Genomic DNA, 17,917 nt, shown 5'->3' on the forward strand with positions numbered 1-17,917 from the left:
AGACCTCGCTGTTGAGGCACTGTGTGTCTTCAGCGTGCTAGCTAGAGGAGACAGTTCTGTCCCTCCAGAGGACACAGAGGGTAGGTGGCTTTGGCTGACATTGTTTTTTTCCCCCAAAGCTGGCATGTTCAGAGGCAGAACTCCTTAAGAGCGCCTGCTCTGAGATCACACAGTCTGGCCTTCAGTCCTAACTTTGCCACTTGGGGGCCAGTCTGTTAGTCTCCTTATCTGTAAAATGGGGTAAATGGTACCTACCTCACAGGGTGCTTTTCAAGAGAGTAAATGCCAAGTGCTCTGCTCAGTGCCTGGCACAGATGAAATACTCAATGAATGTCGGGCTGAGGGCAGAATGCATCCCACAGCCACTGACTGTGGGGACTCTGGTGAACCGGCTCCGCGCAGAGGCGGCCGTTCCTCTCTGCTGAGGATGGTTTCCAAGATGCTGCAGATGTGTACCGCCTACTGGTGGGGGAAATGGCAAATGGTTTTACCTTTAGCCTTTTTGACTCACGGCAAGTCAATAGGGTGAGTTCATTTACCCCCACGAAGGTTCCCCTGGGGGCCTGTTTTATATAAAGCAGCACTGGCTCTGCGCTAGGGGTGCAGTGCTGAGCAGGCCCGACAAGGCCCCTGGCTGGCAGGGATTCTATTCGGGGGAGGTTGGGAGACAAAAGGGGAGAGAAGTTCGGTAATCTCAGGTGGCATAGTGCTGGGGAGGAAATAAAACCAGGCGGCAGCAGAGTGTGTGAGTGGGGGATATGTGTGAGGAGGCTGGGCAAGTCATGTGACAAGGTGATGTTTAATCTGAGGCCTACCTGCCGAAGGATGGAAGTGCTCCAGGCAGAGGGAGCAGCAAGTGGAAACAACACTGGAAGGGCTGAACGGAGACCAGAGCGGCTGGAGCACGAGAGCCGAGGGGGCGGTGGCAGGCGTGGAGGCCGAAGAGGCGGTGGGTCAGATGGTGCAGGGCCTTGTAGGTCAAAGAATGACACAATCGGTTTGCTATGTTGAGAACAGACTGGGGATGCGGTGGTGTAAGAAGAGCAGCAGAAAACCGGGAAGGAGAGTAGTGCAGAAGTCAGGTAACAGGTGAGGTGTGTTGTGCACCTGCTAAGTGCCCGGAGCTGTGAAGAAGCTCCCCGTTCCCCGGCTGTTCGGAGTGCGGGGAGGAATGGTCAGCTCCTGGGAAATGGGAAAGGTGAGAGCTGCGGTGCCTGCAGAGCCACTGTCAGCCTCTTGCCCTGTGTCCGTGAGCTTTGACGGAGCTACTCCAGCTTTGATTTGGGGTGTGCTTAAATTTCTTAATTTGTTTTGCCCAAAGTGATTTTTTTTTTTTTTTTGGTTAGAAGGTAATCTATATTTAGAAAATGTAAGCAACCAATGAAAGTACAAAGATGAAATTCTGAAATTCCATCATCCTAAGAGATACTGGATTTTGTGAACATCTCTGCAGACGTTTCTGTGGATTTGAAGACATGCTGTGTGGTACTTGCCTTTGTTCTCTCAGCATGTAGTGAAGATCTGTAAGGCCCAGGAAGGTGGAAGGAGAACCATCGAGGAGGGAGTGATGGTGCCTGGTGGTATTGGATAGAGGAAGCTCTAAGGAGAGAACATTCCAGCAAAGTTCCCCAAAGCTTGAGGGAACCATTAGGTAAGAGTGGGCCGCTTATCACAGTTGTGTGCGTGGAGGCTGGACCTGCTCTGGAGTGGGATGACGGTGGAGGAGGGTACCTGCCCAGGCAGGCAGGTTGGACCATGAGACCCATGTCTCCTCAAGCTCAGAGGTGCTCTGGCCTGAGAGGGCAGCAAAGAACCCAGGAGGGGCCTGGCACATCTCTGAATGTGAGCCCTTGACCACGGAGCCTGGCTGCTTTGGAAGGGGGCAGGGGTTGTGGGACTGGTCCTGGTCTGAAGGGTTGCCTGGGAGCCCAGAGTCCCCTGCGGCGATCTCTGCTCCAGACTCCACCCCCCACCCCACCCCCACCGCCAAGGTCGTGCTGCAGGGAGAGAGATGGGCACCAGGTGGCGCTGTGGAGAGGGAGAGAGAATCTCAAGCAGGCTCCACACCCAGCTCAGAGAGCTACGCGGGACTGGATCTCACAACCCTAAGACGGTGACCTGAGCCAAAATCAAAAGTTGATGTTTAACCAACTGAGCCGCCCAGGTGCCTCTATCAAGGCCCTTCTTAAACTTATCCCTGGACCTCTCCAACCCCCACATCCTGCTGCAAGGGCAGGCCCCTGTCACTGCAAAGCCGTTTCCACCTCCAGCTTCAGTTACTGTTGCTGGACCTGGATCTCCCCTCCCCACCTATCCTCAGAGCAACTGCTTACCCAGAGCTGAAGGCCTAGCTCCAGCATTTCCTCTACAAAACCTTCCTGGCTACTCCCCACCCCAGAGTGGACCCCTCCTCCTGTGGGTGCTTCCTGGCACACTCCTACTAGCTGAGGCACCCTCCAGGGGTAGGACCTGGCTCCGATCACCTGTGTGCCCAGCGTCCAGCACAGGACCTGGCACAGAGCCAGCATCTCCTGTGGGGCCAACACTGAAGGGGAGATCGGATCATAAAAAACCCTGGACTTAGATACAGACCTACCTGGATTGAGCCTCTGACTCAAATAACCCTGATCAAGATCTACAGATCTGCATCTGTAGAATGAAGTCTATGGATCAGATGGTCTCTACCACCCCCCTGACGGGGACTCCTCTCCCGACCTCTGGCTCCAGAGATAAGGAGTGAATCACCCAAGTTCTCAGTCCTGGGGCTTGGCTCTGATCCACAGAGATCACTAACCCCAGGTGTAGGCGGAGGGAGGGCTGCTGCCCCTGCCCCCCACCTCCAGGTGGAGCAGTGTCATCCCTGTCCCCACTGGCTTTGGCCCCAAGGGGGCCTGTGCCAACCCAGCAACAGCCCTCCACCCCCTCCACAAACACCTCTGAGCATGCACACTTCCACTTGTTTAAATTCCATGCACTTGTTTATTGTGAAAACAACATAAGCCCTGCAGACATTCTGAAAGAGGGAGAAAAAAAGCCAACATCCACAATCTCCCCCAACTTCCCACTTGCCCCTGAACCCAGAAGGAATTAGAACCAGAGATCAGCCCTGACTGTTCTTTGCAAAGCCTCTTTAGCACGTCTCCCTTCCTGCACCCTCATCTTCCTGACAGCCTGGGAGAAGCTGGCACTGGGTGGCCCCATTTATAGATGAGAAACAGGCTCAGACATTGGGAGGGGCCTGTCCAAGGTCACCCAGCTGGGGAGGAGGGGCAGCCCAGGAGCGGTCAGTCTGACTGTCCACACACTACATCAGGACTGCCCCTCAGGCTGGGACTGGCACCCTCAGAAAGTCACACTCCAGATGGGGAAAAAGAGGGTCCATACCCCCTATATTCGCTCAGCACATGCTGACAGTTGGCCTTCCACCAAGGGGGCAGGGAAAAGCATGAGCTTTGGAGGAACAGAACTGAATGTGAATCCTGACCACACTGTGATCCTGGAAAGCCAACTTCACCTCTCTGGTGTCAGTACCGACCTCTAGAAATTGATATAAGGGTACTCACCTCCAAGGGTTCTTGGCAAAAAGCAAGTGAAACACCTAGGGTAGGAGCCACAGTGTCCAAACCAAATATGGAAGCCCCGCTAACCTCCAAACCTCAGGCAAATGCCTGGCCCCATAGGGCCAGAGCCTTTCTGAGCAGGAGCCTTCCAGGCTAGGGTCTCAGGCCCCCTGTCTTCAGGCCTGGCTTCCTCTAGTGCTCTGGAAATGCCCTCCGGCCAGTCTTTCTAGTCCCAGTTCCCCCAGTTCTACTCCTCCCTCTCCCTAGGGCAGCTCCAGGGCCCCATCTGAGCACCAGTTGCCAGGGATGAGCCTCTCTCTTAAAGGGACACATTGGTGGCCGCAAGGGCTACTCCCTCTGGTTGAGGTGAGAATTCAGGAAGAGACTGTGAAAGGTATTTGTAAGGAAACTAGTTCACCACAGGTCTAAGGCACATGTGTGCTATTGTTGTGGACCCAATCCACAGGAGACAAAACCCTGTCCTTCCCTGTGAACCCCATCCTACAGCTTCTGGAACCTAGCAGCAGGGGTGAGACCTGGGTATCTGCATTTAATCAGTTCGTAGGAATTCTTCGGCAATGGAACAGGTATTGGCTGTGAGATATGAGAGGCGAATCTACACAATTCCAGCCCCACCCGCTGGCTCTACGCTCCTGGGCCCTGGGAGGGGTTTTAGGTCCTGCCAGTGCCCAAAATCCCAGGGAACAGATCTGGATGGAGCAGGAGGAGCAGCAGAACGAGTTGGGTTTTCCCTCCCACAGAGATGATTCTGTTGGCTGTCTGTATCTAACAGAAAACAAAAGCTTTTTGAGGGCAGGGCCTTTGTTTTGTTCTCTATGGTGTTCCCAGAACCCAGAACAGTGTGTAGCACAATGCATTTGCTTAATGAATGAATCAGACTCTGGTACAGCGCCTGGAAAAAAAAAAAGGCAGATTTTTCTTTTGCCCAGCTTGAATAGGGCTCCTCAGCAGGGCGCAATTATTGATCCTTTTTTTTTTTTTAGGATTTGTGTATTTGTTTGAGAGAGAAAGCACAAGTGGGAGGGAGAGGGAGAAAGAATCTCAGGCGGACTCTGAGCTCAGCACGGTGCCCAACTCGGGGCTGGATCTCACGGATCTGAGATCACCACCTGAGCGGAAACCAAGAGCCAGACGCTCAACCGATTATGCCTCTCAGGCGCCACCCCTATTGATCCTGTCTTTTAATTTTTTTCTGATATTCTGCTCATCATGGATTCTTTTGCATTAATTTTGATTTTTTAAAAATATTAAGTTAAAAAGAAAACAATTAAATTTTTTTTTAAAGATTTTATTTATTTATTTGAGAGAGAGAGAGAGAGAGAAACAGCATGAGAGGGGAGAAGGTCAGAGGGAGAAGCAGGCTCCCCGCCGAGCCGGGGGCCCGATGTGGGACTCGATTCCGGGACTCCGGGATCATGACCTGAGCCGAAGGCAGTCGCTTAACCAACTGAGCCACCCAGGCGCCCAAGAAAACAATTAAATTAAAATGCCATTTATTCTTATATTTATTTTGGTACTCTCCTAGGTTAAAAACTTATTTTGCCTGTGGCGGATAACTCACTTTACCTCCCCATGGCCCCCAAATCCCCCTACCATAAGAGGAAACCACCCTTAAAAGGATTCTACACCCACCCTGGAAGAAGCCCTCCACCCTTTTCCACATGATAGATAGATGACAAAAACCTGATTGGGTGACAGGCACATAGAGGATTTTTTTTTTTTTTTTTTTTAGGACTACGCTGTTGGATATAATTTAGCTGGCTTTTTATTTTTTAAAAAGATTTTATTTATTTATTTGAGAGAGAGAGAGAAAGCACGAGCAGGGGGAGGGGCAAGGGGAGAAGCAGGCTCCCTGCTGAGCAGGGAGCCTGATGCAGGACTTGATCCCAGGACCCTAGGATCATGACCTGAGCCAAAGGCAGACGCCTAACCGAATGAGCCACCCAGGCACCCCACATAGAGGATTAATCAGATTAAAACATCCCGCCAACAAGCCCATAAAAACCCCTAGACTTAGAAACTCCGGTGGCAACCCTCTTGGGTCTCCTACCTCTTCAGGAGCTTTGTACTATCACTCAATAAACGTTATACTATTGGGTGCCTGGGGTGGGGGTTCCAGGATGTCACCTTGTGCTTTGTCTTTAGCTTGCCTTCTGCTCCTTCATCACTACTATCTCACTGTTCATAGTCATATCAGGTGGGGATTTACATCCCCATTATATAGATGGAGAAACAGGTCAGGAAAGGTGACCTGTTCAAGTCCTTACAGTTAGCAGTTGGTTAAGCGACTGCCTTCGGCTCAGGTCATGGTCCTGGAGTCCAGGGATCGAGTCCCACATCGGGCTCCTTGCTCAGCAGGGAGTCTGCTTCTCCCTCTGACCCTCTTCCCTCTCGTGCTCTCTATCTCTCATTCTCTCCCTCTCAAATAAATGAAATCTTTAAAAAAATTTTAAAAAAATAAATAAACTTTATACTATTGCTCAATAAACTTTGCTTTGCTGCCCACCACTCTTTGTCTGGTCTACCTCTTCATTCTTCAAAGCGACGTTGACTAAGGACCGCGGGCACAGAAGGAAAATAAATCTTGCAACAACAATAGTACCTTCTAGAACTGCCCTGAGAATGAATGAAGATATGCGGTCAAGTGCCCAGTGTGAGGGCTAGCACACAGTCAGGGGTCAATAAATAACGGTTACTACTGATGTAGTTTTGGAATGTTGGTGAGGTCCGGAGCCAACAGCCAAGAAAGAATTCTTGAGATGTCTTTGATGCAAAAACGTGATTTTATAAAAACGTGATTTTATTAAAGCTCAGGGACAGGACCGTGGGCAGAGAGAGCTGCTGCACTAGGGTTGTGAGGGGTGGCTGCTTATATACTTGGGAGTTGGGGTTAAGGAAAAAGGGAGGTGTCCAAAACGACTTTCATCTGCTAAAGAGGACCTTCAGGATACTGGAGGCCTTGACATTATCAGGCTAAGGTGGTTTTTCCCTCTAGTAAAGCATTAACATGAAGATAGTTGCAAGTTTCCTGGAGGAATGTCACACATATCCCACCCAGGAAGGGGGTGGGGGTTCCAGGATATCACCTTGTGCTTTGTCTTTAGCTTGCCTTCTGCTCCTTCATCACTACTATCTCACTGTTCATAGTCATATCAGGTGGGGATCTACATCCCCATTACATAGATGGAGAAACAGGTCAGGAAAGGTGACCTGTTCAAGTCCTTACAGTTAGCAGGGACCAAACTACAGTTTTCCTGACTCTGCCTCCCATGATCTTCCCAGGCCACTGCAGCTACCGAGACAAAAATAAACAAACAAAGCCCAACTATCAAAAGCATGATGCACTGAAGTGCCACTCATGGGTGTGTGGATGTGTGTCTTTGCATGACCAAAACTGCCAGAACTGATCACAGGCATCAGGGCAAGAATGGTGGGTGCAGCAAAAATGCCCACCCAGGCATACTCTCAAGCTGAATGGCACCCCCCTGGGAGCAGAGGGAAGCAGGGGTGGGCTTGGCTCTGGCAGTATGGAAGGAAACCAAAAAAGAGAGTCTTGGAGAAGAGGAAGCTGCAGTCGATGCATTTCCAAGGGGAGAAAAACGTTAAAATTCACCATAATACCACCACCTGGAGACAGCCTGCTACTTTCCATTGCAATGCTCTTTCCATGTTAAATATTCTATAACACAGATTCTACGGCTTCACCGCACTTCATCTCAGAAATGGATCATAATTAATTTAACCAATTCCCAATTTTTTCCCTTATTTTTACAAGTTAAATTGCTGGCTCAAAGGTCTGCCCATTTTTAAGACTTCTGATGTGCCAATAGCTGTTTAACCAGTAACAATATCAAGCACATCTGTATAAATTCTCCTTTGGAGGAGGTCTGCTGTGGGCTTTGCCAGGTACTATGTGGGCTTTTTCATTTATTATTTCTTTGCAGGTGCACAGCAACCGTAGGAAGTAGGTGGTGTTCTTCCCATTTTACAGATGGAGACACAAAGCCTCAGAGAGGTGAAGTGACTTGTCCAAAGTCACATAGTGGTGGAGCTGCGAAGAAAATCTAGAACTGACCGTAAAGTCAATGGGATGGTTAAATAGTTGTGACCATTAGGATCCGGGAAGGTTTCTTGAAGGAGGGGGACCATGACCTGGGCCTCATGGGGTGGGCAGAATGACAGCACGAGGAGTAAAGGTCGGCGAAGGCCAGCTGGCAAAGTCTAGAGCCTGAGCAAAGGACATCAGGTGATTACTTATAAAGCTTAAGATTTGTAGGGCCAAGACATTAGCAACGAGCGGGTGAGTCATAGATGGCAGGCGGAGCGAGTCGGGGACAGCTCGGGTTCTTTGAGTCCCGCCCCCGCCCCGCCCCGCCCCGCCCCGCCCTGCACTGCACGGCACAGCACTGCACTGCGGGGTTTCAGGCTCCGCCCCCGTCCAGCCCCTTCTCGACCAGATGCAATCAGAATCTTTCCGCGGAGGAGCAACTCTGGCCCCGCTCCTCTCTTCCGGGTTCAATCCCTCACATCCCGCCTGGCCCAGGCCCAGGCCCCGCCCGCGTCTGGTTTGGAACAGTCTGACCAATCCGCCGGGCTCTGCTGCGCCCTGTGCCACGCCCCCTCCCCTCCTGGTGCAATCAGAATCAGCCTGCCTGAGTCAGCTCAGGCCCCGCCCCCGACCCGTCCAAGCAGTTCCTCTCCCGCCAAGATCACGCCCTGACCACGCCCCTTCTTGGTTTGGCACCCGCCGGCGGGCCTTCTGGCTCCGCCCCTCCCAGGCCCCGCCCGGTCAAGCCTCTTTCCGAAGCGGCTCCGGCGGCCGCATCCCGGGCCTCGGCCGCAAGCGCGGAGCTGCAGGCATGGCGGTCTCCGCTGAGGGCGCCCGCAGGAAGGAGCGCGTTCTCTGCCTGTTTGATGTGGACGGGACCCTAACGCCGGCTCGCCAGGTAAGGCCCCGACGTTCAGCAGCTCCGGTCGGGAGTGTCACGCGGACGCTCAGAGGCCGAAAGTGGTGACCCAGGACCGAGTGTGGGATGCAGCGGTCCCCCACCCAGGGCCGCCCAATGGGAGTGATGCGGCCCCGGTCCCCCGTGTCGCAGCCCCCGAGCGTCTGCGCCCACCTTCTGCCCGGGAGCGTCGGGGCGGGTGGAATTCTGGAGGGAGGAGGCTGCGAGCGGGGACCTAGCTTCCCTACCCCCGCTCAGGCTTCTTCTCGCCGAAGCTTGGTCCCCGGGCGCCCCCGCCTCCCCAGCCCCGGCTCCCGCCCCTAGGACGCACCTGTAGCCTGAAGCTGGCATCTGAGCCCGGGGTTCTAGACAGGGCGCGGCGCGCGCGCTAGCACGAGTCGCCATCTAGTGAGAGTCCGGGAGTCTTGGAGCCATACCCCCCGACCTTTACAGGCCTGGGCCTAGGTCTAATTTCTCAAGCTCCTCAACCACTTTCCTTCCCACCCTCAGTTATGGAGGGAGGGAGGGCTTCTGTACCTTTTTGGATGAGTTTTGGGCCCTGCCCACCTGGAAGTGAGAGTCCCCGGGCCTACCCTGGTCATCGTGAAGGTATTGTGGCCCAGGGAGGGTGGGAGTACAGCTCTTCTAAAGACTTGTCACCGTGTTGATCCTCCAAATTCTGCTCCACGCTCAGTTTTTCTAGCTTTGGATCTCACCCTAGATGAGCCCCTAGACCGATCCTCACCAGCTGGGTACATAAAGAAGCAGGCCTCTCTCTTGCCAGCCTTGAGGGTATTCCACCCTCCAGTCGGGCCATAAAGAACACTGGGATCCCCTAGAGCAGGGAGCCATAGGGCAGGGTTGCCGAGCAGAGGCTGATGGGAAGACAGATCTTAGCCTCCCCTCTTAGGTCCTGAATGCACCCCTCCTTCCCTGCCTGAGGGCCCTGGATTAGGTAGGCTCTGGGAGCACAAGGAGGAATCAGGCTGCTCTGCCTCCAGCAGCTCCCAGGGTCCCCAGAGACGGGAGAAAGATACAGTGGAGGGAGGGTGGCAAGGTCTAAGGCCCAGCCCCAACCCCTCCCTCTGACCCTTTGCTCCACTGACCCAACAGCCTGTACAAGTGTTGTTACTGCTGTCCACCAATGTTAGTGCCAAGCCCTATCCTTAGTGCTTTTAAAAAGTTAATTTCGGGGGCCCCTGGCTGACTCAGTCGGAAGAGCATGTGACTCGATCTGGGGTTCCTAAGTTCTAGCCCCGCGTGGTATAGAGATTACTAAAATAAATAAATAAATAAAAGTTAATTTTTAATTATACACATACTCATGAACACATTCTCTCGTGAAGAATGAAAACAGAGATGCTAAAATGCCTTCTGACTACATCAGGATCCCAGGCCCAACCCCACTTGACAGGTGGTTGCCTGTCATGTGGCTTCCCTCCAGACCTTCATCTAGATCTGTTTGCTCAGAACAAATACTACGCAGTTTTTGTGAGGCTTTTCTTTTTTTAAGGTTTTATTTATTTATTTGAGAGAAAGAGGGAGAAGCAGGCTCCATCCCAGGACCCTGGGATCATGACCTGAGCTGAAGGCAGACGCTTTAACTGACTGAGCCACCCAGGTGCCCCTCTTTTTTTTTTTTTTTTTTTTAATGAGTAGTATCATACTGTGTGTGCCTTCCTGCAACTTGTCTTTTTTTTAAGATTTATTTGTTTTAGGGGGGTGGGGCAGTGGGAGGGAGAGAGAGTCTCAAGCAGACTCTGTGCTGAGCACCTTCCTTTTGACAGTTAACAGCATGTCTTAGGGGCTCTCCCCTGTTGGAAGCACAGGCCTGCCTTACCCTGGGTGACCACAGTGTAGTATTTCAGAGCACATATTTACCATTCTCCGGGTGACAAGCCTAGGAGTTGTTTGCAGGTGTTCACTATGATAAACCATACCTCAGTGAGCCTCCATATACACCCAGGCAAGAGAAGTGGAAATTCTGGGTTACGGGGTTCATGCATTTTAAGTTTTCTTGCCAAATTACCCTATAAAGTGGCTGCACCAATTTGTACTCTGGCAGAATTTGACATGGTCATTCCCTATAGGAATTGTCAGCTTTAAATAGCTGGAAGCCTGAAAACGTGGAGTGTACCTCATTAGTTTTCATGTCCTTGGGGAATCTTCATGTGATTAGTCACCAGTTAATTGCTTGTTCGTTTCCAAGCACTCTGGGTGCGCTATCTCATTTAATCTTAGCACTGACCACCTCCAGCTGGTTGCTACTATGATCCCCATTTTGTAAATGGGACAATCACTAAGGCAGAGAAAGCAAAGCCAATTGCCCAAGATCAGCCTGCAACTGAGGGACTTGAGCCAGAGTTTGAATCCATTACATCTCATTTTGAGGTCTGGGTTCTAAACCTTGAGCTACCTCAGATTCAGATGGAACATGGCTTCCTGGATTCTGAGCGCTGAGTGTGGATTGAGTGAGGTCCCAGACACGCTGACAGCCAGAAATCTTGTGCTTTCCCCACCCCCACCCCCTGCAGAAAATTGACCCTGAGGTGGCTGCCTTCCTGCAGAAGCTGCGGAGTAGGGTGCAGATCGGTGTGGTCGGCGGCTCCGACTACTCTAAGATTGCTGAGCAGCTGGGAGAGGGGGATGAAGGTAGGAGGAGCACCCAGAGCCAGTTCCACAGTCTGGATGGGGGTGGGGGGAGTTGGGGAGGTCCCTGGACCCATGTGCCTTCAAAGACCCAGCCCTGCATCTGTGGGGCAGAGGGAACAGCCAGATCGCTCCCTCACTGATTCATAGTGAGCGCCGGCCATGTGCCAGGCCCCGTGTCAGCTTTGGAGGAAGGGCAGGAAACAAAGCAGGCAGCATCTTGCTCTGGAGAAGTTGACATTCTCAGCTCTCTCTGCTGAGTCTCAGGTGCCCTCTTTAAAATGTGCGCAGTCAGTAATGGTTACCGTTATTGAAAATGACCATGTGTTGATTTCTTCTCATGCATCCTCACCACCACACTTTAGGGTGGGCACAGTTACCCCATTGAACACAGAAGGATTCTGAAGTCACCTGGGAAGTTGTTTTGGCCCCAGAGCATCTGTTCTCAGCTGAGTGCCCCGTCTCAGCACCATTGAGGCAGATCCCACCAGTTTGCAAACCGGAAACTTTACCTGAATTTTCCCTTTTCCTCACCCCCTTGTGCATTCCATCAACAAGTCTAGAAATATCTCCCTGTGGGTCCCCGTCGGCATCTCCACCGCCCTTCCATTGTCCAGGCTCCCTCCTGACTGCGCTCCCTGAGCCTCCTCTTCATGCCCCCTCCAGCCACTTACTGTGGCAGCCAGAGCTGAAAATTCCCCCATGCAGCCATTCTTGAAAAACAGTGACGGATAAAACAAAGCAGAAGCCCCCTGGACCCTGGGGCTGTGGGAGCAAGTGGAAATGGCGCCCCCTGCGGGGGAGTCCTGGGAGGCTTCCAGAGGAGGGAGCTGGATCTTGGAGGGGGGAGGGGCAGGAGGGGAAGGCGGTCCAGGCAGAAGGACCTGTGTAAGCAACGGCCCAGAGGTGTGACTGGCTTGCTGGCTTGTTTGGAAAAAAAGCTGAAGGTGAAGAGCCTAGGAAAGCAGGTTTAGGATGGAACAAGTGGGCTATGAATGCCAAACCCAGGAGTGTGGGCTTTATCCCTCTACTTGGCTCTGGGTGCTTGGTCTCACACTCTTTCTTTTTTCCTGGCTTCTATGGGCCCCTGAAGTCATCGAGAAGTTTGATTATGTGTTTGCCGAGAATGGGACCGTGCAATATAAGCACGGACGACTGCTCTCCAAGCAGGTCAGTGCCCCCCAGGGCCTCAGCCTACAACACTTTTCCACAGTGGCACAGCCTGTGGTCCCTCTGCCCTGGGCTGGGGGAGCGCCCTGTGCCCGCCACCCTCAGAGCCCCGTGTTCCTTGCCCAGACCATCCAGAACCACCTGGGGGAGGAGCTACTGCAGGACTTGATCAACTTCTGCCTCCACTACATGGCCCTGCTCAGACTGCCCAAGAAGCGGTGAGACCCCTCCCAGCCTTGCATCCAGCCTCCCTCCCCCCAACCATCCCAAGCCTGAGGGAGGACAGGGGCAGGTCTCTTGGATGCAACCGGCGGGTGCTGGGGCCCCAACTTCTCGGTGTATGGATTCTTGTCCCGTGTGAAGTCCAGGGAGGCGGTGGTCCCAGACGGGGCTGGATTTGAATTCAGGGCCCTTCTTCTCCCTGGCTCCCTGCCCTCTCTCCTACCCCCGTTACCACCAGCGGAACCTTCATCGAATTCCGGAATGGCATGCTGAACATCTCGCCCATCGGCCGAAGCTGTACCCTGGAGGAACGAATCGAGTTCTCAGAACTGGACAAGGTGCCACCAGCTGTGCAACCTTAGGCTCTAGGACCTTGGTCACTCAGCCTCTCTGGGCCTTTGCTTTCTCATCAGCGAGATGGATGATGAGGCGGGGGTGGGGGGGGGGAATGGTTCTGATTCAACTAATACCCACTGGGTCACCCACCATGTGCCATGGTCTAGGCACTCCCCTATCTTTCCTACATGGCTGGTTTCCTTCCCTTGGTGACCAGCATCAGCAGCCACCACTTACCTACCAAGGGCATCATTTCTACCTTCCTGCCCATGTGGGGTCCAGCAGTAATTCCTCTTGATTCAGCCTCCAGAGTGGCCTCAAATCTGTTCACCTGTGTGCTCTCCCCCCAAAACCCCTGCCAGTCTGTTCTCCAGCAGGGCCACTGAGAACCTTTTCAAGCATGTCGGCCCCCTCCACTCCCTGCTTACAGTCCTTCCATCGCTCCCCTTGCCAGCTTTGCAATGCCCCAGCCCCTCCGCTGCTGCCCTGAGCCCTGAGGGGTCTGCCCAGCTCGGACCCACCCCTTCAGCCTTCTCTCTGTGCGTCTGTTCTTAGAACATACCAGCATTTCTCTTGCCTTTGGGTATGCTGCCCCTGCTGAACCTTGACTTGCATTTTGCTTGTCATCCCTACCGCCCACCCCGCTTTTTCAGGGATGGAGTAAGTCCATCCATTCAAGCCTCTTGCCACCGGCCCGTCTCTGGCCTTCTCTCCCCCTTGCTGTCTCTGCTCCAGCCACATCCTCCTTGCTGATTCTAGAGATAGCAGATAGAGACAGAGCAAGCTTCAGGGCTATGCCTTCCACCCGGAACACACTTCCCTCAGACTCCACTCGCCCTCTCCCCATTCCCCTCCAGTTCTGCTCAGGTGTCACTTTCTCATTCCATTGAACATGGCACCCCTGCCCCTCCTGCTCCTCGCCTATCCAGATACTCCCCAGGCAGCCATCACCCCCTCTAATACACTCTTGTCACCTACTTTTCAAATCTTGGTTACTGTCTGTCTCCCACACTGAAGCTGTAAGCTCCTTAAGGGCCAGGATTTCTGTGGCTGTTCACTGCTGGATCCCCTGTGCCTGGCACGTGCCCAACACACAGCAAGTGCTCGAGAAATACTTTCTGAATGAATGAAATAGGTGGTGTCGTCCGCATTTTATGAATGAGGAAACTGAGGCTCAGAGAGGGGAAATGACTTGCCAAGGTCACATAGGGAATTGGTGATGCTTCCCTGAGGGTGGGTGGGACTCTCAGGGATGCTCACCAACCCCCACCCCCATTCCCACTCCATGTCCCAAGGCTTAGGGTAGGCACTGCCCACGGGCATGGAGGTTTTTCTTTTTGGGGTGGTGAAGACTGACCATTGGCAGAGAACCCCTCCCACACACATACTGAGAGGTGGCCCCTACTTAGGCCACCCGGTTTCCAATCCCAGCTCCACCTCCTGCTTGCCGAGCAGCCTGGAAAAGTGGCTTTACTATCGTGTGCCTCCGTTTGCGCGTCTGTAAAGTGGGGGTGAGCATAGTTCCCATCTCGTGGGCTGTAATGACTGGGCAGGATGGAAGTCTGGCACACGCTGACCCTTCCCGCAGCTCCCAGGGTCTTCTCTTGTCTTTCTGGCTCTTGTTCGCCCCCTTCTGGTATGAGGGGAGGGCACAAGCTTCCTGATCTGTGTGACCTACACCAGCCAGGATCCCATATAAATGTTTTATTCATCCTTAGTCCTTCAGATCCCAAGGGCAGTAGTAGTCCCCTTCCTTAGAAGAGGACATTGAGGCCATAGGCTGACTAGCTCCAGGTCACAGCGCTGGTCCTTGCTAAGGCTGGACTTGACACATGGGGCTGTCCAGTCGTCAGCCTGGTTCTCCAGAGACAGGAGGTACAGCCATCCTGGGCCGTGTGGGAACATTTATTCTGAGCCTGGGGCACCCTTAACTCTAACCCTGGGCCCACAAAGTAGCCTCTGATGGGGACTCTGGCCTTCCTGGGGGCCCACCTCCCACCTCTCTGCTTTTCTAGGAGAGAATTTCCTTTCGCCCAGGAAATAGGCTCAGAGAAGTCAGGTGACTCACCCATGGTCACACAGCCAGGCCTGGAACCCAGGAGGCCTGCCTTTATCTCTCAGATTGGGTCATATCTGGCCTGATAGCTCATGTCCTCCCTGGCCCACTTCAGGCCCCAAACCATCGGCCACTGCCTGCCTCTCTCCGTTCCAGTCCTACCCGACGTGGACCCACTAAAATGCAGTCCTAGGCACTCTACTCCCATGCTTCAAAATCCTCAGTGGCTCTTGGTCCCCTAGGATGTGTCCAAGCTCCTTTCCAGACCATCTGTGAGCTGATTGTCCCACCAGGCTCTCACTGCTGCTTCGGGCATAGCGAGCCTGCACTGCGCAAACCTTCCCTCCCTGTGGTGCTGGCCCTCGGCACAGGAGCCAAGATGCTGCCCCTCTAGGCCCTGCATGGCTGTTCCGCCTGTGGCCCCAGCAGGGCCAGGCTGGGGGTCCTCAGCCAAATAAGTGAATGTCTCCTTAGTCCGAGTCTCTAGATATGCTGCAGACTTACAAGATCCTGCCCGAGGGCTGGGGTGCAGCAGGGGATTCCTGGCACTGCTGAGGCCCCCAGCCCCCTGCACCATGTGGTTGGTGCTGTGGCTGTGCCCGGCATCCTGCTGACCTCTCTCGGAGCACGCATTGCCACGTAGTAACAGGTCTCCACGTGCTCTTGCTCCTCGTGCTCATTTCTGGTGTCTGGTTTGCTTTGTTGAGCTGGGGAAAGCCCATCCCCTCAACTTCTCCTCATGCCTCCACTCCAAGGCCTCCTTTAGATACCCCGCCCACACCCCCATTGGCAGGATCCTGCCACTGAGGCTGGATGACCTTGAACAGGACACAGCCATTCCCTGAGCCTCGGTTTCCTCATCTGTAAAATGGGGGTCACGATCTCCACCTGGAAGACTCTGAGCTCCCACCAGCTGTGTGCCCGGCACAGGGCCCGGCACAGGGCCTGGCACAGGGCAGCCCTCTGAGCCTCAGTCTGCTCCCTCCCCTCCTGCAGAAGGAGAAGATCCGGGAGAAGTTTGTGGAAGCCCTGAAAACAGAGTTTGCCGGCAAAGGGCTGAGGTTCTCTCGAGGTACGTGCGTCCACTCATCCCGCGGAGGGTCCGAGAGCCTGGCCCAGCCCCGGGCCTCACTCCCCAGGCCGCGCGGCACTCCCCAGCACCTTTAGAAAGCCTTCCTGCCCGGTGGTGCTCCCCACCCAAACCCAGTCCATGCCCTGCCGCCCACCCAGTAGTTCAGGCCTCCCTCAATGTTTCTCCCGCACCCCCTTCCCAAGGGCAGTCTCCTAGCAAGCCAGCCCCAGGGCCCTGCATCCAGAATCCTGGAATCCGACCACGGCTCACACCTCTGCCACCAGCAGCCTCTTTTCAGGCTCTGGCTGACTCCAGCGCAGCTGTCCTCCCACCGCCTAGTGTCTAGAGGGATGCTCCCCGAAAAGCAGACCCTGCTGGACCCCAGGGCCTGCATGGCCTCACCTCTGCCCTGCCTTCTCTGGTGCTGGGACACTCCGTGTCCTTCTCCGCCTCGGGGACCATGGTTGCTTCCCCGCAGTGGCTGCTCTGGCTCAGGCCTTAGCTCGGTGGCCCCTCCCAGAGAGGTCTCCCCGGTGGTGCTTCCTGGGGCAGCTTCCCTCCCTCCGCCCCACGGCTCTGAGGTGGCCTGGCTTGCCCACTGCCTGTTCGGCCCCCCTGGGACCACAGCTCTCAGTGAGGAGCCTGAGGCTCCCATGCCCTGTGCCTGGCTCTGCGTAGGCACTCCAGGTTGTTGAATGAATGAATAAATGCAGGATCTTGCCCCAGTTCATCCCATGGGCCACCCCTGTGCTCGCCTTGTCTGCCACCCCCTGCAGGCGGCATGATCAGCTTTGACGTCTTCCCCGAGGGCTGGGACAAGCGCTACTGCCTGGACAGCCTCGGCCAGGACAGCTTCGACACCATTCACTTCTTTGGGAACGAGACCAGCCCCGTGAGTGTGGCTCAGCCCAGATGTTTTCCACCCCAATTCACCCCCAGGTCAAGGCCAGGACACAGGGCGACAGAACTGTCCCTGGGGAGACTCCCGGAGACCAGCCAGTGTTCCTCAGCCCCATTACACAGATTGGAAGGCTGGGGCTGAGAGCTGGCTGGCCGCTTGTCCCATGTCACAGAGCAAGTCAGGGCAGATCTGGTGAAGGCTGAGAAGGTGGGGGTCCGGGTGGTTCTGAGGGGGCAGGAGGAGAGGCAGCTCTGCAGGGGCCAGTGTGGGGAGGGGACCCCATGGCAGGGCACGTGCTGGGCCTTAGCCCAGGGAACCTCCTCCAGGCACCACGTGTATGTGCATCTTCCTGCCCTTGTGTGCAGGGTGGGAATGACTTCGAGATCTACGCTGACCCTCGGACCGTCGGCCACAGTGTGGTCTCTCCGCAGGATACAGTACAGCGATGCCGTGAGATTTTTTTCCCAGAGACAGCCCATGAGGCATGACCAGGGCCCACGCCCGCTCCTAGGGACTTCTAGAGAGCTCCACCCAGGCCTAAAGAGAGCCCCTGGCCCTGGTGTTGGGTGGGGTGCCAGGGCCCCTCCTCCTCCGGCTCAGGATGCCTACCTCCTATTACCTGCTGCAAGGCCCACCTTGATGGGGCCAGGGTCCGCGTGGACAACCGTCCCCAGCCGGTCAGCTCCTAGGGGGGCCGGCTCCGTCCTCCACCCCGACAGCCCTGGCTACAGCTGCTGCTTGTACTTGTAAAGAGAACAGATTTCTGTCTACGCCGGGAGGAGACCTGCACTAGTGTTGGTACGAGATAGAGCCCGCTCTGCTTGCCTGTCCCAGGCAGGGCGCAGAGCACCAGGGAAGGTGCGTATTTGCCAGAACTTTCTCTCACAAACATTAAAATTCCTGGAACAAGGTATGGTGTCAGCTCTGTCTGAATGGATAATTGGCCCCAATCACAGATGACATTACGTGAGGGAGCCGAGGCAG

At 54.5% G+C, this 17,917-nt stretch overlaps 1 protein-coding gene across 2 annotated transcripts; it reads left to right on the forward strand.

Moving 5' to 3' along the window:
• Nucleotides 1-8,365: 8,365 nt before the first annotated feature.
• On the forward strand, nt 8,366-17,840 carry PMM1 (phosphomannomutase 1). Of its 2 annotated transcripts, XM_027591794.1 has the most exons (8): nt 8,366-8,527; nt 11,062-11,179; nt 12,270-12,346; nt 12,473-12,564; nt 12,807-12,906; nt 15,957-16,032; nt 16,809-16,924; nt 17,299-17,840. In XM_027591794.1, exons 1-8 carry the CDS (start codon nt 8,441-8,443, stop codon nt 17,419-17,421), a joined length of 789 nt encoding a protein of 262 aa, XP_027447595.1. In that variant the 5' UTR covers nt 8,366-8,440; the 3' UTR covers nt 17,422-17,840. The 2 variants fall into 2 exon arrangements, with proteins under 2 accessions (XP_027447595.1, XP_027447594.1); XM_027591793.1 differs by lacking the exon at nt 17,299-17,840 and having other exon boundaries at nt 16,809-17,263.
• The last annotated feature ends 77 nt before the right edge of the window (nt 17,841-17,917 follow it).

The sequence above is a fragment of the Zalophus californianus genome, chromosome 9 (genome assembly GCF_009762305.2).
Source record: "Zalophus californianus isolate mZalCal1 chromosome 9, mZalCal1.pri.v2, whole genome shotgun sequence".
Lineage (NCBI taxonomy): Eukaryota > Metazoa > Chordata > Mammalia > Carnivora > Otariidae > Zalophus > Zalophus californianus.

What these genes read in the sequence shown, in the direction of transcription:
- PMM1 (XM_027591793.1), top strand. Translation starts at nt 8,441, where the DNA reads ATGGCGGTCTCCGCTGAGGGCGCCCGCAGGAAGGAGCGCGTTCTCTGC. An exon ending in CCCTAACGCCGGCTCGCCAG is followed by an intron (nt 8,528 to 11,061) that starts GTAAGGCCCCGA and finishes CACCCCCTGCAG; the next exon opens with AAAATTGACCCTGAGGTGGC. An exon ending in GACGACTGCTCTCCAAGCAG is followed by an intron (nt 12,347 to 12,472) that starts GTCAGTGCCCCC and finishes TTCCTTGCCCAG; the next exon opens with ACCATCCAGAACCACCTGGG.